This window comes from Capricornis sumatraensis, chromosome 2, assembly GCF_032405125.1.
Source record: "Capricornis sumatraensis isolate serow.1 chromosome 2, serow.2, whole genome shotgun sequence".
Lineage (NCBI taxonomy): Eukaryota > Metazoa > Chordata > Mammalia > Artiodactyla > Bovidae > Capricornis > Capricornis sumatraensis.
In genome coordinates, this window is record NC_091070.1 from 41,326,481 (window position 1) to 41,352,357 (window position 25,877).

At 38.0% G+C, this 25,877-nt stretch overlaps 1 protein-coding gene across 1 annotated transcript in view; it reads right to left on the reverse strand.

Moving 5' to 3' along the window:
* The window catches only part of CEP152 (centrosomal protein 152), a 94,338-nt gene that overhangs the window by 22,513 nt on the left and 45,948 nt on the right, over window positions 1-25,877 (reverse strand). The window contains exons 13-20 of the mRNA XM_068966184.1: window positions 25,489-25,693; window positions 19,346-19,468; window positions 18,018-18,127; window positions 17,147-17,275; window positions 16,890-17,025; window positions 8,327-8,608; window positions 5,842-5,973; window positions 1,083-1,733 (exon numbers count right to left, since the gene is read on the reverse strand). Of these exons, the coding sequence (XP_068822285.1) occupies window positions 1,083-1,733; window positions 5,842-5,973; window positions 8,327-8,608; window positions 16,890-17,025; window positions 17,147-17,275; window positions 18,018-18,127; window positions 19,346-19,468; window positions 25,489-25,693 (1,768 nt within the window). The remainder of the gene's footprint in view (window positions 1-1,082; window positions 1,734-5,841; window positions 5,974-8,326; window positions 8,609-16,889; window positions 17,026-17,146; window positions 17,276-18,017; window positions 18,128-19,345; window positions 19,469-25,488; window positions 25,694-25,877) is intronic.

Sequence of the window (25,877 nt, forward strand, 5' to 3'; positions counted from 1 at the left end):
GGGATGGGGTAGACTGATCTTTCAGGTTCCTTTGGCTCCACAATTCTGTATTATTTCAAATACAAGATGCAGAAAGACCAAGCTGTGTCATTTGTATCGTACCAAAATCCAAGGAATCAGACCAGGGATTTGTATTTACTTTTCAGATGAGCAACTATAATTTATGACTACCCAAGGTAATAAACTAGATATCACTAAGCATGGGATTAGAACTCAGATTTTCTTTTTTGTAGCCTGTAATTCTTTTCAGTAGGTATTAATACCAAATGCTCAATCCTGGCCTTGAAAATCTTTAATCACAATATTTTAATGAATCTTAACTCGTGTTTCAACTTTTCTATCAGACAAAACTTACAATATTGGCATTTTTTTCTACCTCAAATACCATATGTTAGTATTGGCTGCTCACAATGGCTAGAATACCATTCTGGAATTTTCATGTATATTTAATGTCTTCTTTGACAAGGCAACAAGACTTTGGTTTTATTAGATTTTCCACACAAACTAAAAGCTGGTGTCAGAGAATACTTACACAATGAAAAGAATACAACTAATCCATTCTACATGCACATACAAAGTACAGCAACAAAACTCTGCCTCAGAGTCTTGTGTGATTAAACCATACCTCTACTTGTTTATTTCTATAACAATATTCTTTGGACTCAGTGTTTTTTTGCTTGCCCGAGATATAAATTCAAGGGTAAGCAATAGGCTTTCAAACTCTTTAGAAGTTCTAGTTTAATATGATGCATGTTTCTTAAAGTTGTCATGCCCCTCAAAAATAGGAATGAAAGTTATTCCACTTCTGAAATCTGAGGTCCTTACAAAGAACAGCATGGGTTTTGTTTTTTTAGGAAAAAAAGATATCTTGAAGATAAAAGCTCTGCTCATATTTGTGGCACTATGAAGGAGCAAAGTTTTGGGGGCAAAAAAAGATATATATATTGCAATCCTTTGAATTTGCTCACGATTTTTTCAACCACTAGTAAAAACACAAGTCTCACATCTATTAAACTGGAGAATGAAGAAAGAAGAAATACCAAATGCAACTTCAATAATCTTTTCACTTATCAGGAACATACCTTCCCCCAGTCTGAGTTGACGGTTTCTGTAAATAAGGAGAGTATATCTTGAAATGCTTTCTGTATGCAGGCCTTTAGTTTTTCAAAATATTGCACAGACATCCATTTCGAAGAACAAGTCGACAAGAGTTCCAAAAAGGGCTTACTCTCTGAATCACTGGCTTGGTCCTTCAGGGTGTCCTTTAAGAGAAACTCCAAGACAGTTAGGATGTCTTCCTCATGCTGATGGATTTCCAGTTGGATCCGCCTGGCTTCCTGCATAGTCCATTCTCTGCAGCTCTGGTCTAGACACATCTGTAACTCTGTCTCCTTCTGAAGAAGTAGTTCAGTTTTTTGCTTCATAAAGTCTTCCTTAGCTGCAGCAAGCACTTCATTAATTTTATTTCGATGGTCATCTAAAAATTGCCGGTAATCTTGCTCATTTTGTTCTTGAATTCTGTGGATTTCTTCTTGCTTTTCTTTGTTCCATTCACTCTGGGCCTTTGCCAGCTCAGCCCTGACAACCACGGGGAGTTCCTCATTCTTTAACTCAAGCTCTCTCTGCAGAGAATGAATCTTCTCTTCCATTTCCTTTCCAGGTGTGACATTTTTCTTCATATTTGCAACCTCGCTTTTCCATTTCTCTTTAGCTTCAGAAACAGCAAACAATATCTAAACAGTAAAACAATATATAATGAAAACTTTTTATGATTCTTTTCATCAATAAAAAAAATTAAAGTTACTGTTTGGGTTAATCTTTGAACTTGTCAAACTAGAGATTTAAAATCAAAATTAAAGAGAAAAAGTAAATTTAGATAAGACATTAGCTCATCCTAAAATATAATTACACTCAATGTGAGGATGTTTGCCCTCATTTTAAATCATCTAATATTTTTGTCTTATGTAAGACAAAAATAAATAAAATTTAAAAATAAAAATTAAACAAAATTTAAAAATAAAACATCCATTTCTATATGGATAATGAGAAATTTAAAGTGACCAAGAAATATACAATTACATAATTATCTGAAACTAATTTTAGAAAAAAAATTTGTATTTTAATACAGATGCTATCTCAAATCTAAGCCACCCAAAAATAAATCATCTTTTATGTGAAGCAAAAAGCAGCCTCATAAGAAAATCTTACTATTTTTAGGAATATAACACTTACCTGAACAATAACTTGCTGGCAAACATAATGTAATTTAATGCAATTCTACTGCTTAAATCAGTTCATAAAATATCAAACACAAAAGTCATTTTTTTCATTAATCTAATTTTTCTTTGTAACAGAATAATAGGATGAGTAGATCATAGGCATCAATAGAACACAAGCAAAAATTAACAGGGGATCAAAAATCCTGAGCTCTAGCTCAAATCCTGACTTGGACTACAGAGGCAGCCTCATGTAATACAGGTTCTGGAGATAAACTGCTGAAATTAACAACTTCCCATTCCTAAACATCTTTGATTCTCAATTTCCTCATCTATAATCTGGAGACAATTACAATGCCCATCTGATAATTGATTTTTTAATTTAAATTATTTAAATAAACAAAAAACTAAGATTTTTTAAGATTAAATGACAAAAATAAGTAATCCATTTAAAGCACTTAGTCCAGAGCACAGCAAACAGTAAGACTCAGAAAATATTATGAATTTACTGTTACTCTTGGCTGCACAGGCTGAGAAAATTTCTTCATCTGTTTTACACTGTCTTCTATATAACAAGGAGATTAGATGATAACCTCAAGTTCCTTTCACTTCTAATATTCCCTGGACTAAATCAGAGAAGACACAAGGATACAAATGCAAAAGAATAATTGGTCTGGCCTAGATGGTGGTGACCACTATGAATCAACACCATATATACACTGTGGCTATGGAGATGGGGGATCGGCTTCCCTAATTCTCAGCTATTAATTAATTATAGCAAATGCCTTCAACTATGTAGATTCCTAGACATGTTATATATCTTTACTCAATTAAATGTGTTCCTATATAGTTGGATATAAGTCAAAAATTTTGAATCATACTTTAAGTTTACTAAAGGAACCCACTATCTAAGATGAACTTTACAAAGGAATTCATAGCAAAATTCTTTTACCACCAGTAAAATAATTCAGTAGCAATGTGAAACATGTTTCCTTTCCCAAGAAGGAAAACAGGGCATGTCACAGTGGATGCCTGGAAATGATCAACAGGTAACTAGGGTGGAGGGGTCAGGTCTCAGGGAAATTGGGTGATCCGCCCAACCTCACCAAAACTATACAACCTCTCATATAAAGTTTTACAGGAGAATTTGGCAGCATTAATTGATTTAGTGCTTCCTGACATTGCTGCTGGGAGGGATTGGGGGCAGGAGGAGAAGAGGACAACAGAGGATGAGATGGCTAGATGGCATCACTGACTCAATGGCCGTGAGTCTGAGTGAACTCCGGGAGTTGGTGATGGACAGGGAGGCCTGGCGTGCTGCGATTCATGGGGTCGCAAAGAGTTGGACACGACTGAGCGACTGAACTGAACTGACATTGCTGCACATTAGAATCACCTGAGGAGCTGTTAAAAATCCTGACTGATGCCCAGGCCACACCCTGTACCAATTAAAACATAAAGCCTAGGGGTGGGAGCCAGGTAGCAGCATTTTTTAAAGATTCTCAAGTTTTCCCAATGTGCAGCAAAGTTGAGGAACCAGTGAACCAACCTGACTACTTTTGGATTCTGGAAACTGGCTTTAAATTTCCACAGATTTTGATGGATTCCTCTAATCTTACAAGAACTTTTCGGCCAGTACTGAAAAACTGGCTCTTGCCTACCTCATTGGCTTGGAGGAAGGATTTATAACATGTTAACTCACTCCAGACCCATCAAATCAGCATCTCCAGGAGCAAAGCCCAGGAATCTGCTCTAACAACTCCTCCAAGTGATTCTCATGCCTGTTGAAAGTTTGAGAAGCAACACACGGTCCTCTTGCTTCTGTATTTGTACATTCACATATATTCATTCAGGACTCTGTGTTCTTATGGAAAGATCAACTTATTATTCTTAACTTCTGAACTCTAAGAGACATAAGTACATCATCATAAGAGTTTCCTCTTTCTCTCTACCTCTTGAATTTCCTTTTGAAATACCAACTCATTGGAAAAGACCCTGTTGCTGGGAAAGATTGAGGGCAGGAGGAGAAGGGGGTGAGAGAGGATGAGATGGTTGGATGGCATCATCAACACAATGGACATGAGTCTGAGTCAACTCTGGGAGATGGTGAATGACAGGGAAGCCTGGCGTGCTGCAGTCCATTAGGCTGTAAAGAGTAGGACATAACTTAGCAACCGAACAACAACTAAAATAATACAGAGAATATTATAATGAACATCCATGTACCACCATACAACTTGAGAAAAATATTAAAACAGATTTTTTTTTTACTTATGCTGAATTATTCCTTAAGTAATTTGTGGAATATAAGACTATGAATACAACATATGAGTCATTTACAACGTCTTTTACACACATTATTTTCCAAAATTGTTGTGACAACAGGAGAGTGATATATGCTTGAAACTGCTATCTATTACATTTTGCATATTACAATTCAGAGAGGATATAAACACATGGCATAAAATAGCACCTTAAGTTTGCTATTTGTGGACTTCTCATGAAGACTGCGTGTCCATATATTTGGGGTACTTATCCATAGATTGTTTCTCATAAATTTGTATTGTTTTTCTTATCACATATAATGGTTCTATCTGATTCACTTACTTCCCTTATTTTTATTATCCCCTCTTTTAATTTTATTACATAAACAAAAGTGTTTTAAGTGGTGTACATATTTTATCCTATTTATCTGTCTTTGCTACTGTGCCTGTTGCTTTACTACCGAATTATGATGCAAATCTGAAATATTCAATTTCTTTTAATTTTCCTACACTTTCATTTTAAAATGCTTAATTTCTGAATCAACCTAGAGTTTATTGTGATGTTTGGGTGGAAAAACAATTTTTCCAAAGTGCTATCCGGCTATCATAAGACTACTTCATATAGAATAATTCCTCATTCCAAGTTTTGAAACAATTACGTTCTTATTCGTTGTTAGACCTATCTTTAAAGTCTGTATAGTACTGAATGAAAAAGAATTCTATTTTTGTGACTCAACACTGTCTGAATTGTTGCTTTCCAACATATTCTATTAAGTGTTAGGGTTGGACTACTACTTCTTTTCCAGAATATTTTAAATTTCTTAGCCCTTTCAGTTTTCCAAATAAATGTTCAAATTATTGTGTCAAATTTCAAAACTAAGTTCAGTTTATTGGTATTCTGACTAGAATTGGTTTATACTAATAAAGTAAGTTGGGAGAATACAAATGGTTGTAATACCTGATGCATCGAGTCAACCAACATGACATCTCTGGAAAGAAATGCTGATTATTTACCAAGGAAAGTATAAGACTACTGACACAGTACATAAAACAACAGTTATACGTGTGAAAGGATATCATATAGCTAACTGCTCTCTGATTCTCCTAAAAATACGGCAAAGTAGAAAAATATTTTGTTCCATGGGTAAGGTTCCAGACTGTGAGAGTTTCATTGACTATGAAAAACATTCTCTTCCCCTCAGCTACATGATACTGATGAGAACAGATCCCACTAGTTGGGTCCTGAGCTAATGCTTAATAGGCACTATCACATGTAATCCTTCCACAATGCTATGAGCAGGCAGGAGTTCCTGGAAAGGAGATGAGGTCCTCCTGAAGGTTCTTCCCAGGAGAGCTCTTACCCGTTTGGCCACTGACTGCTCTTGTAGCTCCTCCCACTTCTTCTGTTCTGCTCTTACAAGTGCTTTATATTCTGTGAGCTCTGGGAGTTCTTCCAGCCACCGATGACGAGCATTCTGCACAGCTGTTTCTACCTTCAGGAGAGCAAATGCGAGAGACGGGGAGGTAAAGGAAGGTATACAATTTCAGAAAGATCCCATTTGCAGGAAACCTCTATGATTTCCTGTGCATTTTACATTGTTTTGCACTGGAGTAAACTGATTTCAAGTCCCCCCCAACCCTTATCCCCAGCAGTGAATTTAATCCTTCTGTTCTAAATGTTCCATACTGACCCATGCAAATACCAAACCAGGAAGCAGAAAACTATACATGTTTAATGGCCACTACAATTAATAGAAAGAGCTTCCCTGGTGGCTCAGTCAGTAAAGAATCCACCTGCAATGCAGGATATCCGGGTTCAATCCCTGAGTAGGGAAGATCCCTTGAGGAGGAAACGGCAACCCACTCCAGTATTCTTGCTTGGGAAACGCTATGAACAGAGAAGCCTGGTGGGCTACAGTCCATAGAGTTGCAAAGAGTCAGACACAACTTGGTGACTAAACCACCACTACCACCATTAATAGAAAATCATACAAATTGCCACTTCCAACAAACTCCTATTTATCTCAGGGTGAAAAAGAAGAAATGCAGGAAGCTTGCTTGGTGTCAGCCTCTGTCCAGTCAGTATACCCACCACCATCTCAGTCCTTGTGCCTGATGTATCAACATGTGCACACAGGCAAATGCACCAATACAGTTTAGAACCTTATACTCGGCAATTTTCCTTGCTGTCAAGGATGAATCTGTGACTATAAAGTAAGGGGGATACTTCAAGTCAAGCAAAAATACAAGGCTTGAATTATGAGGGTGATCTGGTTGTAAATCCATTACAGGTTACCAGAGATCACTTATTAAATAATCTTTCCTATTTCCTTGTTCAAAATATCAAGATATACATATGACCATACATATACACAAAAGCAGAGTTGATGTAAGGGGCTGAATTTGTCACTAAGATGTTAAATACATTTATAGGTAAATTCTAGGGAGTTAAAAACATGCAGAAAAGATAAAGCTCCTACAGAAATTTATATTCCTTCATAAGTTACTGCAAATATTTCCTTTCTATACCATCCTGCTTTTTGTTTTTCTTCACAAGATCTGTAATTATATAAATACCAAACCAGCACCCTTAAATATGTCTCTTTGCCAATAAAACACTTTATTAACTTGTTCAAAACTTAAACAGCTGAGAAAATTATTTTTTTAACTGACTGAAAATGTCCTCAATACAATTATATATACTTGCCTATGCTTCCATACTTTCAGGATCCCCTGTAAAATCATGTATAACAATTTAACAGATAGGCAGAACTTCAAGTATTTATCAAAAGCCAAGTGTGTATTTTTTTTTTAATTTTACTTCAGGTATTATCTTAAGAGTTTATATTAAGTAACAGATCTAAAATTTTAAAATATATAGTAAATAATATTATATTAAGGTCCGAGGATCTCTGAGGGCTAGAAACCTCGTCAGGTGGTTTGTGAGGTCGAAATTATCAAAATATTTGGACCTCCTTTGTCTTTTTCACTCCCATTCTTTCACGTGTGAATAGTACAGTTCTCCAGAGGCTACCTGCTATATAATGTGCCACTTCTCTGACAGCCAAAGGCAAACGTGCATGAGGACTCTAATTTTTTTAAGTTTTCTTGCATTTTTTTCCCAATACAGTAAAAAAATATATATATACAACCAACATAGGAAAAGCTGTTCAAGTCTTCAGTTTTTAAAATTGTAAAGACGTCCTGAGAACAAAAAATTTAAGCATCACTGTAATAGATAATATTGACAAAATAATAACTCAGCTTTATTCCATTAACACAGAGCTATGCTTTTCTCTGTCTGACCTTTCTTGGAAGCAAGTAACAGGCCCCAGTTAAAAAGGAGCTACCTTTTTGAGTGCTTCCAAGGGGAGGTGATGACACCACTTTTTGGCCACAGGATTTATAGACAAAGTCGCATTTAAAGGGCAGGCTTCCAGAATCAAGTCTCAACACAAATATTGTTAAATATCTTATTCACTTTAAGCTTACTTATCTATAACTACTTTAGTGAAATATTTTCCATAAAGTTAGATACGAAAGATACATAAGTAAATTGTGCTTCATTCAGATGCCAAACCATCATCATTACCCTTAGTCATCTTAATATTTAGACCAACCTCAGAGGAGCAAACATTTTGTACACTGAAAGAATATATAGAAAAACTGAGAGTCAATAGTTTTGTGACAGAAATACAGTGAAAATTTTAGAACATAAGATTGTTACTCTACCCTAGGGTACACAAAATATTTAAGTATAAAGTTATGAACAAGTTCAATGGTAGCATTTTACAGGTTTTCATTAGGCAGTTCCAATAATTTTGCTATAGTAAACCTGCCTATTACCTGTTTGGCAATATTTTCACAATATTTGAGTTCCAGTTCAAACTCAAGTTTCTTCAAGTTTCCCTTGATGGCTGTTTCCTTCTCTTGCTCTAAATTTTGCTGGATCTTTCGCTTCTTTTCTTCTATCATGATTGCCATCTCTTTCTTGGAAATAACATCAATGGTGGTTTCTTGGTCAGTTTGGCTGCAACAATCTGAGGTCTTCTTTTTCATTGCCTTTATAGTTTGATCCAGTTTAGACTGCCACTCCTTTTCAAGCTGTTGAATCAGTTCTTGTTTGATCTGTTTTCAGAAGAAAAATCACATGAAGAGAAAAATATTCAAATAAGCAAAAACTAGAATTAATAGGTAGCCAAAAAAGCAACCACAGATGGTTTGAGAACCATCTAGACATTACTGCAGTAATCTTGTGAGGTTTCGAAATGTAGTCAATGAGAACATATCCTCACAGAAATCCTGAAAGTTACTTTTTGACTTTATCTATGGGACACAAATCACATGGGAGATTTAACTATGTTGTATAAGATCAGGTTATCTTGCTCTCAAGATGGAAACTTTCACATTGCCAATACAATGATGGTATGATTAAAAAAAAAAATGAAGAAAATCTCTGCTATTAATACGTGATTTTCCATCAAGATCAGAGTTTCCACAAAGCAGGCATGGGTTAAGTATAATGAATGAACCTAAAATTGAACATTTTAAAAAATAGTTTGACTCAACTGACCACATTAGAATCTTGTTTGTTATAATAAACTGCACTGAGTCAGCTGTGCATTCAAGAGGAGGACATTATTGGAAGAATGTCTTAATGATATGACTTTCAGCAGTGTAGTAGGATGGATGCAAACATAATTAGTAGTGGGCAAATTTGTGAAATAGCAAAATTTGCTTTTCGTTAAAGTTTCCCACCTCCTGGGTATCCAGGGTTTTCAGATTACTTCCCTGGCTACCACAGCTGCTGGCTGTACTGTTTCTCTTAAAAGGGCTATCTTAAGTGGCCTTTTTTGATTTATCCTTTCCTAACATTCTCACAAAAGCATTATAGCTGTCTCATTCCTCCACCTAGTAAATAACTGGTTAAAAAATCCAACTAAAAACCAACTTGCAGTAATTTAAAAATAGGACATTTGTTTTGTGACATCTATATTTTTATAGATACATAGCTAGATATACTCCAGAATGTATTTTTATATTAAAAAATGACTAGTGAAGGAATTTCAGGTGCCAGCACTTGACTGATGAAATTTGAAGGAAGGGATGGGAGATGAGTAAGAAAGTCAAAATACAGGACAATGGTCTAGAATTCCATTTTGAGATAGCCCCAGCCCGAATTAACAGCAATAGCAAGGACAAAAGAACCTAGTTTAAATAAGTTTGAGAACATATTTCACTTGCAACTAAGTTTTTAAGATCATAATTTGGTTCTTCAATTTCTTGGAAACTATGAGCATTTCTTAACTTCATTTGCTACAGAAATTAATAGAAGTTTTATACTTCTAAGCCTACCCAATCATTACTTCTATCTTCTAATCCACAGTGTACATTAAGTATTTGTTAATTATCTTGGTCTCGAGTTATCAGAATCATTTCACCATATGAAATTTGTCATTTCATTTAAAAAATTAAAAAAGCACCCCTCAAAACACACTTCCTGAATTAGGCTAAAGAGCTAAGGGGTGGGAAGTTTTAAAAAATAAAACTTGTATAAACTGCAAATAGCCCAATTAAAAGACATAAAATGAATGATCATATATGTCTGTGTGTGTGTGTGTGTGTGTGTGTGTGTGTGTTAGTTGCTCAGTCGTGTCCAACTCTTTGCGACCCCATGGACTACAGCCCGCCAGGCTCCTCTGTTCATGGGATTCTCCAGGCAAGAATACTGAATATGTACTTGGCTATTAAAAATAATGTCAGTTCAGGAAGAGCTCTCTCTCAACAGTTAGTACTATACATTTTTTAAACATAGTGACTAGAAAGAAATTTTAACCCACACCTCTTTCTGTTCCTTATCCCAGTGTTCTTTCGCTAATATCACTTCATTTTCAACCTGCTGTTTAATATTACTTTCATGTTCTTTCAGCCACTTGTCCTTTTCCATCACAAGGGTATCTTGGTACTTTTCTTCAAGTTCCACCTGTAGTTTCCTTACATACTCTTCTCTTTCCTCCAATAGCTGTCTCTTTAAACAAAATTCAAATAAGTATCTCATATGACACTAATATCCTTCAAGTCAAATTTATAAGATAATAGTTATATGCATGTTATAAATAATAGCAACAGAGACAAGTGAACTTCCTATATGCTAACTCAATCAGTTGAATAAGTTGTCTTGTAAAAACTTGCCTATATCTCACATATTTGGATAAGAAATTTACAGTTGGATACATTAAAAGAAAAGGTATCTAGTACAATAAATACACCTAATAAATAAATACTCCCAGAAGACCGAATATCCTTTTTTAAAAGTGAAACTGACATTTATGTTTACAGTCCAGCCATCACGGGACACGTGAGGTATCAGAGCCCAGGAAAACTCACATTTCTGGAAAGATCTGTATTCTGAGATAAGCCCAAAGTTATTGCTCTATTCTTTTTGGGGGGTGACGGGCCAGGGCACAAGGCATGTGGGATCTTCATTCCTCAAATCAGGGATTAAAACTGTGCTCCCTACAGGGGAAGCATGGAATCTTAATCACTGAAACTCTAGGGAAGTCTCTTACTGCTCTATTCTAAAAGTTATGCATCCTTCAACAAATTCAGGTTAGTACTTTTTTCATTATCAAATTCAAAACTTTACCAAAACTAGCTAAAGCATTATCAAATAAGAACTGTCAAGTGTCAGTTAAAATTTAATAATTTGAACTATTCCTATAATATGTTCTATTCTAGAAACACAATTGATCTGAAAACTCTAATAAAATTCTACTCAGGGATCAAAATTATCTATGAGCGTTTGTTTGAAAGTGTTTCCAAATGGCTCTTCTGGAAGTCCCACCGAGATGCTACGAGAAGAAACACGGTGAACACTGCAGACTACAATACCGAGAAGTGCGCCTCACATACCTAGAGCTACTTGGCGCCAGATCTTTTGTTCTGATTCTTCGCCATTATTTCTGACTCATGACTATATGGTTGTCCGGCTTTTTTTCGGGTTCACAGCTGACCTTGATTATTTCTGTCTTAATTGCTATCTGAGTCCTTTCCACCACTGGTACATGCCAAAAAGATGTTATCTGTTTGCTGAGTGTTGTATGGTTTCGGAGAACCTCCTAGGGACTGAGGGACCTATTTCTTCAGTCACGTCATGGGGACTGCAGCTGCACTAGGACTACAGGACAGTCTCATCCACGTGGTCGGGAAAATCGTCCGTTGTCACATCACAGACCGTATATCACTGGTATTTTTGTTTTGACTGTAAAAGAAGTCCCCAAATTGTCTTATCTGTGTGTGCTTTTCCTTTAGGAGTTGTTTCTATACGTATCTGCATTTCCTTTTGACGCAAAGAAGAAAATTGCTACTAATTTTCTGTGTGTCTATATGTGTGAATATATGCGTCAGTTCAGTTCAGTTCAGTCACGTCCGACTCTTTGAGACCCCATGAATCGCAGCACACCAGGCCTCCCTGTCCATCGCCAACTCCCGGAGTTCACTCAGACTCACGTCCATCGAGTCCGTGATGCCATCCAGCTATCTCATCCTCTGTCGTCCCCTTCTCCTCCTGCCCCCAATCCCTCCTGCCATCAGAGTCTTTTCCAATGAGTCACCTCTTCGCATGAGGTGGCCAAAGTACTGGAGTTTCAGCTTGAGCATCATTCCTTCCAAAGGAATCCCAGGGCTGATCTCCTTCAGAATGGACTTGTTGGATCTCCTTGCAGTCCAAGGGACTCTCAAAAGTCTTCTCCAACACCACAATTCAAAAGCATCAATTCTTCAGCGCTCAGCTTTCTTCACAGTCCAACTCTCACATCCATACATGACCACTGGAAAAACCATAACCCTAACTAGATGGACCTTTGTTGGCAAAGTAATGTATCTGCTTTTCAGTGTTATCTAGGTTGGTCATAACTTTTCTTCCAAGGAGTAAGCGTCTTTTAATTTCATGGCTACAGTCACCATCTGCAGTGATTTTGGAGCCCCAAAAAATAAAGTCTGACACTGTTTCCCCAACTATTTCCCATGAAGTGATGGGACCAGATGCCATGATCTTCGTTTTCTGAATGTTGAACTTTAAGCCAACTTTTTCACTCTCCTCTTTCACTTTCATCAAGAGGCTTTTTAGTTCCTCTTCACTTTCTGCCATAAAGGTGGTGTCATCTTCATATCTGAGGTTATTGATATTTCTCCCGGCAATCTTGATTCCAGCTTGTGTTTCTTCCAGCCCAGCGTTTCTCATGATATACTCTGCATAGAAGTTAAATAAGCAGGGTGACAATATACAGCCTTGAGGTACTCCTTATCCTATCTGGAACCAGTCTGTTGTTCCATGTCCAGTTCTAACTGTTGCTTCCTGACTTGCATATAGGTTTCTCAAGAGGCAGGTCAGGTGGTCTGGTATTCCCATCTCTCTCGGAATTTTCCACAGTTTATTGTGATCCACACAGTCAAAGGCTTAATAAATAAAGCAGAAACAGATGTTTTTCTGGAACTCTCTTGCTTTTTCTATGATCCAGCAGATGTGGGCAATTTGATCTCTGGTTCCTCTGCCATTTCTAAAACCAGCTTGAACATCTGGGAGTTCACGGTTCACGTATTGCTGAAGCCTGGCTTGGAGAATTTTGAGCATTACTTTACTAGCATGTGAGATGAGTGCAATTGTGCGGTAGTTTGAGCATTCTTTGGCATTGCCTTTCTTTGGGATTGGAATGAAAACTGACCTTTTCCAGTCCTATGGCCACTGCTGAGTTTTCTAAATTTGCTGGCATACTGAGTGCAGCACTTTCACAGCATCATCTTTCAGGATTTGAAATAGCTCAACTGGAATTCCATCACCTCCACTAGCTTTGTTCGTAGTGACGCTTTCTAAGGCCTGATATAATAAACCAGATGATACAAAGACAACAACAAACGTCTATTATTTCCCATGATTCTGTGCATCACCTGGGTGTTGGTGATGGCCTGAGCCTACTCAGCTGATCTCTGAAGACAACTGGGGCTACAGTGGTCTGAGATGACAACACTCACATGCCTAGTGGTTTGTTCAGTGTCACCAGGATGACACAGAGACTTGGTTACATGTCTCATCATCGAGCAGGGTATTCCAGATCCTTCACATGGTGCTTGGATAAAGGGTTCCTAAGAGTATCAAGCTTCCAAGGACCATAAATAAAAGCATAAATGCTTTTTAAATGTCTTTTTACATAATTTTTACTAATATCTCATTAGCCAGTTAGTCATTTGACCAAGGCCAGATTCAAGGGAAGAGAAACAGACTATCTATAACTGAGAACAGCTACAAAGCCACACTGCAAAGAGACCCACATTCAGGGATAGGAGGAAAGTGTGGCCATTTCTGCAATCCACCACAGTGAGGAAAACCTTGCTTCCAACTCTACGCAAGAAAAGCAAATTTATTGGTCACAGGAATCTGTCATTTGAACATATTACAGAAATATTTAATTTAAAAAGTTTTATCATTCAAGGGAATACTTGGATAGTTTTAAAATGTTGAAACTTGTTTTGCATGTCTCTGACAGTCAAAAAAATCTAACTTCTAAGGACGGATTTAACATGGATTCCAACTGTATAAGGAAGCCTGAGCTTCTGTGTAGGAATGGCATTATGCCTGGCAGCATTGATCATCTTTTCCTTGTCTACAGATTCATGTTTATCTGTGTGTTAGTCACTCAGTTCAGTTCAGTTCAGTCGCTCAGTCATGTCCGACTCTTTAAGACCCCGTGAATCGCAGCACGCCAGGCTTCCCTGTCCAACACCAACTCCCGGAGTTCACTCAGACTCACGTCCATCGAGTCTGTGATGCCATCCAGCCATCTCATCCTCTGTCGTCCCCTTCTCCTCCTGCCCCCAATCCCTCCCGCCATCAGAGTCTTTTCCAATGAGTCACCTCTTCGCATGAGGTGGCCAAAGTACTGGAGTTTCAGCTTGAGCATCATTCCTCCCAAAGAAATCCCAGGGCTGATCTCCTTTAGGATGGACTGGTTGGATCTCCTTGCAGTCCAAGGGACTCTCAAGAGTCTTCTCCAACACCACAGTTCAAAAGCATCAATTCTTCGGTGCTCAGCCTTCTTCACAGTCCAACTCTCACATCCATACATGACCACTAGAAAAACCAAGTCGTGTGCAAATCTTTGCGACCCCAGGAACTATAGCCCACCAGGTTCCTCTGTCTGTGGAATTCTCCAGGCAAGAATACTGGAGTGAGCTGCCATTTCCTTCTCCAAAGGATCTTCTGAACCCAGGGATCAAACCCAGGTCTCCCACATCGCAGGTAGATTCTTTACTGTCTGAGCCACCAGGGAAGCTCACAGATTCATAGCCTTTATTGATTACTACCCAGTTTGAAGGTTCCTGTGTATATGAACAAGCCAGGTTAACATCTGTTAATAGAAGCTTTAAAGGCTGGAATTGAACTTGTACTTAACCTGCAGCCTGATTCAACGAGTGTTGCAGAAAGATGACATATGAAAAAGGGAAATACAACTGGGGACTCAAAGCATTGCCTGTCATAGACATTTTGTATCCAAGCAAAGCTCTTGACCTGAAGACCAACTGCACGGAAAATGACTGATGTCCTGTGGAGAAGGACTACCCTAACAATTCCCTAGCTTGTTCAAGTTAGTAAGTTTCTCCCATTGTGTGAATGTGAAACAATTCCTAGGAAAGTACACTGGTGTGTAAATACATATCTTTTGTCTAGTTCTGGAGGATATGAAAAAATTAAAGTCTCATAAATGTAAAGGAGTTCTATTCTGACTGGCTTATGAAGACTACTAAGCTTTATAAAGGACTTATATAAATCTAAATAAAAAAACTAAAGAATATCCAGAGAAGAAAGGAATTCAGCTTTTACTGCTGTTAAGTACACTGGCCCTTTAAGTGAGGGATGGGTATAACTAATAGTGCAGAGGAGTCTTTTAGGGTGATGAGACTGTTTTGTTTCAATACACACATGGGTTAAAAATCTATAAAACTGGATATCAAATGAAAAAGAATCAATTTTATTGTATGGCAATCTAAAACTTTTAAAGAAAAAAAGTAACTTATAGGTTTTTTTGGAAGGCCTAAATAGTTTTAACTTTCCTTATTGCCCCAGCGCACAAGAATTTATGAGCCAAAATACCAGTTAGTACCAGCTATTAATTGCAACTGATCGATTATGCAGGGTTAAATTTTACAGCCAAATTGATTCTTTTAAAATTACTAGGAAATATACTTGCAAAAGGAAAGACCTCTTTGAGAGAAATGCTCTTATGTTCTTGCCAATTTATATATTTAAAGGAAGGAAGAAAGAAAACAATCACACTAGATCTTCTCCCTATTTTAATTTTTTCAAACATTACTGAGCTAAGTCTTTAATTTCTAGGTAATTTAAGACACTTTCTAGCTTTTATTTCACCAGCACAAACTAAAACATCTCCCTTTAGTTCTTTTTTCACTAGATGGTATGTATACATGGCATGTTTTTCTACCATATTAACCTGTTCAAAAATAATCAAAATATTAAATGAACTAGAGTGCCTCACCTGCTCCTTACGTTCTTTTCAAGACTGGTGGTAGCAATCACCAAGCTTTACTGTAACTTATTCAGAAATCTCTGTTAAAAACATTTCCTCAAGCCTTTAAAAATATTTTCTAATTTTGATGCAGGCAGCTTTCAGATTGTGGTCTGCAGCCTGGTCTCAAGAGAAAGGAGAGGCGGATGGGTGTCTGGATCAGGATCGGGTCAGGACAGGGAAGAAGACAGGAGGGGTGACTGCTTTTGAGTGATTTGACTCCTGGACACTCGCCAAGGGCACCTTGGAAGATTCAGGCAGGAGTACAGAGGACACTGCAGCCCCTCCAGCTTCCCTGAACAACAAGATCTCCCTAGACAGAGGGCACACTTAAACTGACCTTCCTCTTCACAGCCCCACATCATCACCTCCTATATCACAACACCCCAGTTCAAATTCCTGCCCATTTCCCCAGAATAAATGGATGCTTACATCCTGAGAGAAACGGGTCAGAGGAAAAGGTGTCTGAGGGTGATACTTCATGCAGTGCTCACAGGGCTGGGAGTAACCACCTGAGCAGCAAATACACACACATAATGAGGATCTGAGCTTCAGACTCAAAGTGACTCGGATCCACCTCCCTTATTTTACAGAACTCTCTTTGGTCTCTTAGAAATCTACAAGGAAGAATCACTTTCTCCTATGGATCTGCTATTTTCTACCAGGGCTTTAATAATCATTTCAATGTTTACTGAACTTTGTGAGCTGAATTCGCGTCAATCAGTCAAACGTAAAGAGCCTTCTACAGAAGTCTTCCCTGTTCCACAAGGGAATGAGTGTACTGGTTTCAAAGAGCAATGAAGTGAGCACAACAAGAGCTTGTTCTGTACCTTCTTCTCCTGTGCCTGTTGCTCTTTTTCCACGCTCTTCCTGAGAGTCGCTTCTAGGTTATCCTTCTCTCGGCACACTTCCAGGTAACATTCCTGCACAGCCGCCATCTCCTTATTCACCTTATCTAAGTCAGACCTTGGATACACAAAACCAGCAACTAAATGTAAGGCTGCAGAACAAACAATTTTCCTCTAAATGATGGGATAAGAGAAAGCTGTCTCCACACTTTCAAGGGCAGCAAGACTTGCATTCTCACCTAAGTTGTAAGCGAGTCGCCTCGTAAACCTCAAAGAGTTGCTGTTTCTCCAAAGCGTGCTTTGCTAACAGGCTTTCCCGTATTTGGGTTTTCATGGCCTCATGGTGCTGCTGGTAAGTCCTCTCACACCTAGAGACAGACAACAGACAGCGGAATCTAAGGCAGTGCCCAGCATTACCAGAAACAGTGAGATGAACTGGTTTCCCTCCCTCCCTTCCCACTCCTTCCCTATGAATGCATAGAGCAATTAAGATCAGATTGGTCTTCCCCAACCAAAAGTAGTAATAGCTAACTTTCAATAGATGATCTTTTGAGAACCTTCAACATTTTCTTTCTGCAAATGTTTCTAGAGAAAAATTAGAAACCTAGATGTGTGAATGCCCTAGTCCTTCACACAGAGTATAACAGTCTGTGTTTAGAACTTGTTTATAAAAAAATAATTGAAATAACAGAGGGTGTGGTTCTAAAATTCTAAGTTATCTATAAACGCAAATACTAAATCACCCAACTCACACATAAGTTATGTTCCAAAAGTCTGTTTCCAAGTTTATGACTTTGTATTTAGAAGACATTATTTCCTCCCACAAATTTCTTTCTTATAAAAAAAAACCAGTTAAGCCATTAAGTTCTACTGTTTCAATGAACTACATAGTTTGGATGGTTCCATAGAACTCAACCCACTACATAACATTATTTCTATGGAAAGTATGTTCCAAATTCTAATTTGAGAAGCCAGGGACTCATCTTCTCCAATTTATGATCTCAATGGGGAGGGTCCACCCGCATCATTTTACTTGAATCTTTTGTAGGGGGGTGTGTAAGGGAGAGAGAATAGGAAATGGGAGAAGGGAGGCCTTTGTCTGTACCTCACCTATCAACAGCTTCTTGTTTATCACGGTCAAAATCTTGTACCATTTGTCTCATTTGATTGCATAAGTCTTGATTTGTATTTCTCAGTTTTTCTTCACTTTCTTTAAGTCCCTGGATACAAAAGAATAAAGTATTTAGAGGAAATAAAGACCTTTATTGCCTAGTCTAATCTTATTTTCTGATATCCTCTGTGCCTTTTCTCTTTCATTATAACATTATTTGACATAATATCATTTTCATAATTCTATAAAAGTCTCTTCAGGCCTTGTAAGAGTATAGGCTTATCAAATAGCTTTCTGATTGGAGTAAACATTAAAAACTTGCATAAAAGCATTCAGTCAGTGAAGAATTGGCTAACTGATGTTTTCTAACAAGTCTTAGAATACAATAACCTTCCCAACCATATAAACAAGCAAGGTTTCACTTTTTGGTCAAGAGCTGCCTAAGGAGGAAAGAATACTTCCAATAGCTGTGCAATTATGCAGACAGAAAGCTGGAATTATACTAACTTACCTTCCAATGAAAATACTACCACATGACCAATAGTAAAAGGAAATAACTGGAACCCTAATTACCTGCTAATGTATTTGTCCACTAATACCTTTGTGTCAGTCAGTTCAGTTCAGTCGCTCAGTCGTGTCTGACTCTTTGTGACCCCATGAATCGCAGCATGCCAGGCCTCCCTGTCCATCACCAACTCCCAGAGTTCACTCAGACTCACGTCCATCGAGTCTGTGATGCCATCCAGTCATCTCATCCGCTGTTGTCCCCTTCTCCTCCTGCCCTCAATTCCTCCCAGCATCAGAGTCTTTTCCAATGAGTCAACTCTTCGCATCAGGTGGCCAAAGTACTGGAGTTTCAGCTTTAGCATCATTCCTCCCAAAGAAATCCCAGGGCTGATTTCCTTCAGAATGGACTTGTTGGATCTCCTTGCAGTCCAAGGGACTCTCAAGAGTCTTCTCCAACAACAAAGTTCAATAGCATCCATTCTTCAGCGCTCAGCCTTCTCCACAGTCCAACTCTCACATCCATACATGACCACAGGAAAAACAATAGCCTTGACTAGACGGACCTTAGTCAGCAAAGTAATGTCTCTGCTTTTGAATATGCTATCTAGGTTGGTCATAACTTTCCTTCCAAGGAGTAAGTGTCCTTTAATTTCATGGCTGCAGTCACCATCTGCAGTGATTTTGGAGCCCCAAAAAATAAAGTCTGACACCGTTTACACTGTTTCCCCATTTATTTCCCATGAAGTGTGTCATAGTACCTCTCTATTTTTGAATGAGGTCATGAGATTTCTCATAAAATAGAGGAAAGGTTTTTAATCACCTGATTTTGTTGCTGTAAAACTTGAATTTCATTTTTAAGCCGCAGTATATCATCTTTGACAATCATGTCAGAAGAGTCAGGCCATATCTGATTAGTTGGTTTTTCTGAGGTATCTGTTTTAGTCTAAATGTTAAAGAGAAATCAAAAGTTTTCAGGTTTTTAAAAATTTTTAAGCACTAGTTTTGAAACAATGTCATTCTTACAAAGAAAGTACAAAAACAGTACAAATAATCAGAGTACAATTATCAATACCACTAAATTAACTAGGATGCAAAACTATTAACCAATCTACACACCTTATACAAAATTTTCCAATTTTCCTCTAAATATTCTTTTTCTGGTTCAGGATGCAATCTACAACTCTACATTGCATTTAGTTGTCACATCTTATTAGTCTCCTCCAATCTGGGACAGTTGTTCTCAGTCTTTGTCTTTCAAATCCATGACATTTTTGAAGAGTACTTGTACTAACCCTTTATTTTCTAGGTTGTCCCTTAATTTGAGCTTTTCTGATATTACTTCATTATTAAATTTAGGTTATGCATTTTTGCATGAATACCAAAGAAGTGATGTGAACACTTCTGAGGAGACATATGATATCAATATGCCTCATCACTGGTATTGATCAACTAACTGATGAAGGTCAAAGACCGTGTCTGCAGACACCTCCACTATAAAGTTACTATTTTGCAATTAATAGTATGAGTATTATTCAGAGACACTTGAGACTATGCAAACATTCTATTTTTCATCACACTTTCACCCATTAGGCTTAGCATATCTAATCAATATTAATTCATATGTTTTATTCAATAGGAATTCATGATAGAATTTGGTAAATTGTTTCCAGAAAGTTGATACACATGTATACCGTCAGGTAGTACAAGAGTCTGTCCAGCTCTCTCTGCCGCCAGTAGTGACTGAATGGTTATTGTGTTTGATGAGGGAAAGGATCTCCAAAATTTTTTTCATTTGCATTTCTTGTGTCACCATCAGAGAGCAACCTCTTACATGCCTTCATTGTTCACCTGTTCTTCATCTTCCCAGATATATATAGGTTAGCGTTTTCCCCTTACTACCCGAGTATTTTCTCCATTTTTATAAGTTATTTGTTCATTGAAGAGGTCAGAGTTGTTTTTTTTTTTTAATATCTACTCTAATTGACCTGTTGGTTTTATTCTTTACCTGAACTCTGAGGTCTTTCCTTCAGTGTTTAAAAAATATCTGTACCAAAGTTCATTCTACTAACTGGGGGAAAAAGAGGTATGTGTATCTGATTCTACATGGGGTGACAGAACCCCAAGGCTTTGGCTCCTGTTTCCCATTTAGTCTTCATTTCCTTCAGAGGGAGGCTGCTCTAGTTGCTGGCTTTGCTGGTTCACCTGCCAGCATGTCCCAGAAGCCACTGCTCCTGTCCCAGTCAGAAGAGAGAGGAGATAAGACTATCTACTCTGTTAGCTTCCCAGACTTGGGGGTATTAATGAGACTTTAAAGGATTTTGTTGACTTATTAGAATGGCTCTTTTTTTTTAAACATGGCCTCTACTTTTTAAGGTTTATGACATTCATTTGTGCTTCCTTCCCTATTAGTGAGTTTCTATTACTCCGAACAAAAGTAACACCATACTGCTACCCTGAAAAAACAATCTTCATGGCTAGTTACTGCACTCAATTTTGTCATATTTTCACACTGCAGGCACACTGCGACTTGGGATTTGCAGTAATTGTTGGCACAAAACTCTTAAGAATGTCTTTCAAAAGAGAAGGACCATTTGAATGTTGCAACAAAATTTCTCTCTCTAAAGCTGGAATACAGAAGGCATTATCTTCAAAAACACAAGAATTATAATATACCAACTCCTATACTATCTTCCTATGTCTCAAAAAATTCTAGCCAGGACCCTTCTGAGTTGGCTACTGAACATTGCCTATCAAGTCCCCTGGAATCAGAGCATGGCTTTAACCACAGCTTGTGGTAAGGTAACGATCTCCTATTAAGTATCACACACAGAAAGGGCTCTGTGTTTTATTTCTTAAGCTTACAAAAAATTCAGTGTCGATGTGGTCCCTGCCTGCTAGTAAGCCAGTCTGGTTTTTCTAAGGCCTTTGCCACATTCTACCTTAATGGCCCAGTTGTTCAACTGGAATGAACAGCATAGCATTTGACCCACCCCTAATCACTGCATAGTGCTATGTATGGCCAGACTCCTTAGTTTGATCGCATATTATCCTGGAAATGTCATAAAGCAGCACTGCTATGAATAGTCATATGACATAAAAGGAAAAAAACTCTAGTAACTTTAAACTGTTCTATATAAGATGAATAGAAATGGATATAAAACATACTAAAGGCATTTATAAAGAAATAAATATATCAATACCTTTAAAACATCTATGGAAGAATCTGTCAAAAAGATTATATAGGAAATATTTTTGTTGCCCTTCTTAATACAAAAAGGCTTTAGGGGAGGATTCTGATGGCCTAGTTCTCTTTAAAAAGACATCCAGAGAAGTTTAAATTATTGTGTTCTTTCTCTTAGCAAGCACAAAAGTTCAACATCATTTCATTAAGCTCCGGATTTGACGGTAGCTATGATCATTCTTTCTAAAAAATCAATAGAGGGACTGCCCTAGTGGTCCAGGGTTTGCCTTTCAGTGCAGGGGACTTGGGTGTAATCCCTGGTTAGGGAACTAAGATCTCACATGCTACAGGGCAACGAAGCCCACCTGCTGCATCTACTGAGCCCATGCACTCAAGAGCAACCAGAGAAAGTTGCTGCTCCGTGCGCAGCAACCAGAGAAAGCCAGCAAACCACAAAGACCCAGTGCAGCCACAATTAAAAAAAAAAAAAAATCGAGACATTTAATGAATTTGCTTCATTAAAGATTTCAGAGAGACTAAGTTTATATAATATAAACGTCTAGCTTATTTGCTATATCCTTTTATGTACGTCCGTTCAAGGCTGAAATGTGCCTTTCCACCTTCTCCCCTGGGTTTATCCTTGAAGACAGAGATCAAAAGTTCCCTCCACAGACTTCACTACGGCTACCTTAGTACCCCACACCACCCGCAAGATCAGTTAGTTATTCCTTCTCATAGCACTTTGTAATTAGTATCATCCTTATTACACAAAGTTATACATGTCCATCTTCTTATAGATCTGTAGTATTGACTATGGGAGCCAGTAACCATGTATGGTTGTTGAGCACTTGAAATGTGACTTGTCCAAATAGAAACATGCGGTAAGGAGAAAATACATGCCAGATTTCAAGGGCAGAGCACACACACAAAATAAACTGTCTTATTAATAATTTTATATTGATCACATATTGAGAAGATATTTTATATATACTAGATTAAATAAATTATTAAAATCAATTTCACCTATTTTACTGTAATGGGACTACTAGAGATTTTAAGTTATATATATGGCATTATTATATTTCCACTGGATAGCAATATTCTAGAATTGAAGTTCCTTCACAGAATGGCCATTGTTTCTTTCATTGCTGAATCCCATTAGACCTTGCATAAAGTAGCTTAAAAAAAAACCCCTAAACTGAATGATTTTCTTTTCATCCACATACCTCCCCAACCCTGCTTTCTGACTTTACAGACTAAGTAGGGAGCTCCATTAGAAAAAGATGAGAGAAACAGGAGGCAAAGGCCAAGTTTGAAGGCATTCATCTGCTAATGAGACAACTGAGAACTTGAGTGCTTATTTTAAAAACCCACCTGTCCATTAAATTACTACCTCCTCTCCCTCTTCCCCATCTAGGAAATGGGTCAACATATGTAATAATTCAATAAATATTTACTGAGCAAACACTCACAGAATTATCAAGACAATACTCTCAAGAGATTCCTATATAGTTAAGTTGAAGCAGAACAGCCATAAGCATCAAGGACTGGATTCAGTCTCACTTTAAGAAAAACCAAATGTAGACTGCTGAGAAATCACTATGGCAGAAGGCTGCTGCTGCTGCTGCTGCTGCTGCTAAGTCGCTTCAGTCGTGTCTGACTCTGTGCGACCCCGTAGACGGCAGCCCACCAGGGGCCCCCGTCCCTGGGATAATCCAGGCAAGAACACTGGAGTGGGTTGCCATTTCCTTCTCCAATGCATGAAAGTGAAAAGTGAAAAGTGAAAGTGAAGTCGCTCAGTCATGTCTGACTCTTCGCGACCCCATGGACTGCAGCCTACCAGGCTCCTCTGTCTATGGGATTTTCCAGGCAAGAGTACTGGGGTGGGGTGCCATCGCCTTCTCCAATGGCAGAAGGCTACCTGGCAAAAAAAGAAAAAAAAAGGGGTATTCAAAGATGAGATGGCTCCCTCTAATCTATTGATAAAACAGACTGTAGAGTGTGGAGGCAAACAGAAAGGTTAAAAACAACACAAGGAATGGCCACCAGCCATTTCCACACATATGAAAGTGTATTTGTACAGCAAATGCTAACTAGGGATTTCAATATGGAAAAGAGAAAGCAACAAGACACCAGAGCTAAAGTTCAGACCCCAAATCAGGCTCCTACCCTTAACACACTCACACCAAAATGCTTATTAAATTAATCAACTCTAACCTAACACAAATTTTCATTTCCATTCTTTATAAAAAACATATGGAAATAGTTAAAACAGCTTGGTTTAAAGATGTTAAATGTGCTGTCGGGAAGCACAGTCTCCCATTTCTCATTTGCTCATTAACATTGAAATCAATGTGCTCATCAAATATAGTTACTCAGAAGAAAGAACCAAACTGGGCAGGGCTTTCACAGTGAGAGCACACTATTATTTCTGGAAAGCAAACTAGGCACGATTAAAATTCCACAATAATAAGCGCCAGAGAACATCTTGCACACTTTGCTTTAATAGGTCTGTTTTAATGAATACAACTCCTAGCTTAAAGGATCAAGAGATAAAACAGTACCAAAGTAGGAAGAAAAATATTATGCTCATCCATGAGGAAAAGGAATACACTACCTACATCTTTTTCTTTTTTTTTTTGGCAGCACCACACACCATGGAAGATCTTAAATTCTCTGGCCAGGGACTGAACCCGTGCCCTCTGCAGAAGCACAGAGTCTTCAACACTGGACCACCAGGCAAGTCCCACCTACCTACACTCATATATAACCTTTCCTCTCCTCTTAGCTTCTAGATCTTTCCTTCCAATGGGAATAGAGGTGAGCTGGGATTTAGAGACAGAGAAGGGTGAAAAAGGCAGCTGTTGAAAGAGGACATCCCTAAAGACCTCTGATAGCATGATCTTGGAGAAATAACCTACATCTATTCATTAGTCCAATGTTTTAGTCTCAATTTACCCAAAGACTCACTCTAAGCCCAGAAGGGTCACAAATTCCTCCAGTTTCATTTACCTTATCTATAAAGTAAGCACCCTAACTTACTTTATAAAGATATAAAGGTGGGTTTCAAGGACTCTGACATATTTAACATGCCTTTCCCAACTCTTAATACCACTATACAATTAATTTTTTTATTTCATTGTAGAATGACTATTCTTTTTAGAACATGGGCCAGGGAAATATCAGACAAATTGCTAGGGCATTTTGTGGCAAGTCTAACTAGATGTTAAAGCACTACTGGAACAAGCCAATCTTGAGGAAATGCAGATACCTTGTTATAAAGAACACTTCATTGGATTTGTGGTTATGGAATTTTACCTAATTGGCATCTCATTTATTAAGTGCCAAGAGTAACCAGAAAGTAGATTTCTTTAAGTGGCATTTCCTTCTTCAAACTTCATTTATGGACCTCCCTGGTGGTCCAGGTGTTGGGAATCTGCCTTCCAATGCAGGGGACGTGGGTTTGATCCCTACTCTGGGAAGATTCCACATGCCGAGGGGCAACTAAGCCTTGGAACCACAACTACTGAGCCTGCACTCTGAAACAAGAGCAATCACCACAATGAGAAGCCCAGGCACTGTAACTAAAGGGCATTCCCTATTTTCTGCAACCAGAGAAGGCCCGTGTGTAGCAGAGCAGATCCAGCACAGTCAAAAATTAGTTAATTAACTTTACTTATAAAAAAGTCAAATGAATGCCTGAAAGACAAAAGCTTAATTTAAATGTGAAAACTATAAGAGTTTTCTTTACTCAGTCTTGAAAAACAGCTTTACAGCTTTACAAATTCTACCTCAATGCTTTTTTCATCCTTCTCCACTTGGAGAGCTTCGATTTTCTTATGAGAGTTTTTGAGATCACTTTGTAACTGAGACACCAGATGACGCTTCACAGAGTTGCTATCCAGCAAACGCTGCACCTCTGCTTTCAGCTTCAAGATGACCTCCTCTTTAGAAAGCACTTCATCTGGGCCTTCTTGCTGCACAATGCTAATGGAAAAATGATCATATTTATGGTTAAATCCAGTAACAAATCAAGCATGACTATTCCTCAAAAGCGACTAACTGCAGGGGTAACCATGCTTTGCAACCCATCCAACTATATACTCGTATTTCAAAAACAATTTTAAGCTTTGTCATACACAGGTTATTGCCTTTGATACATTCCTATACA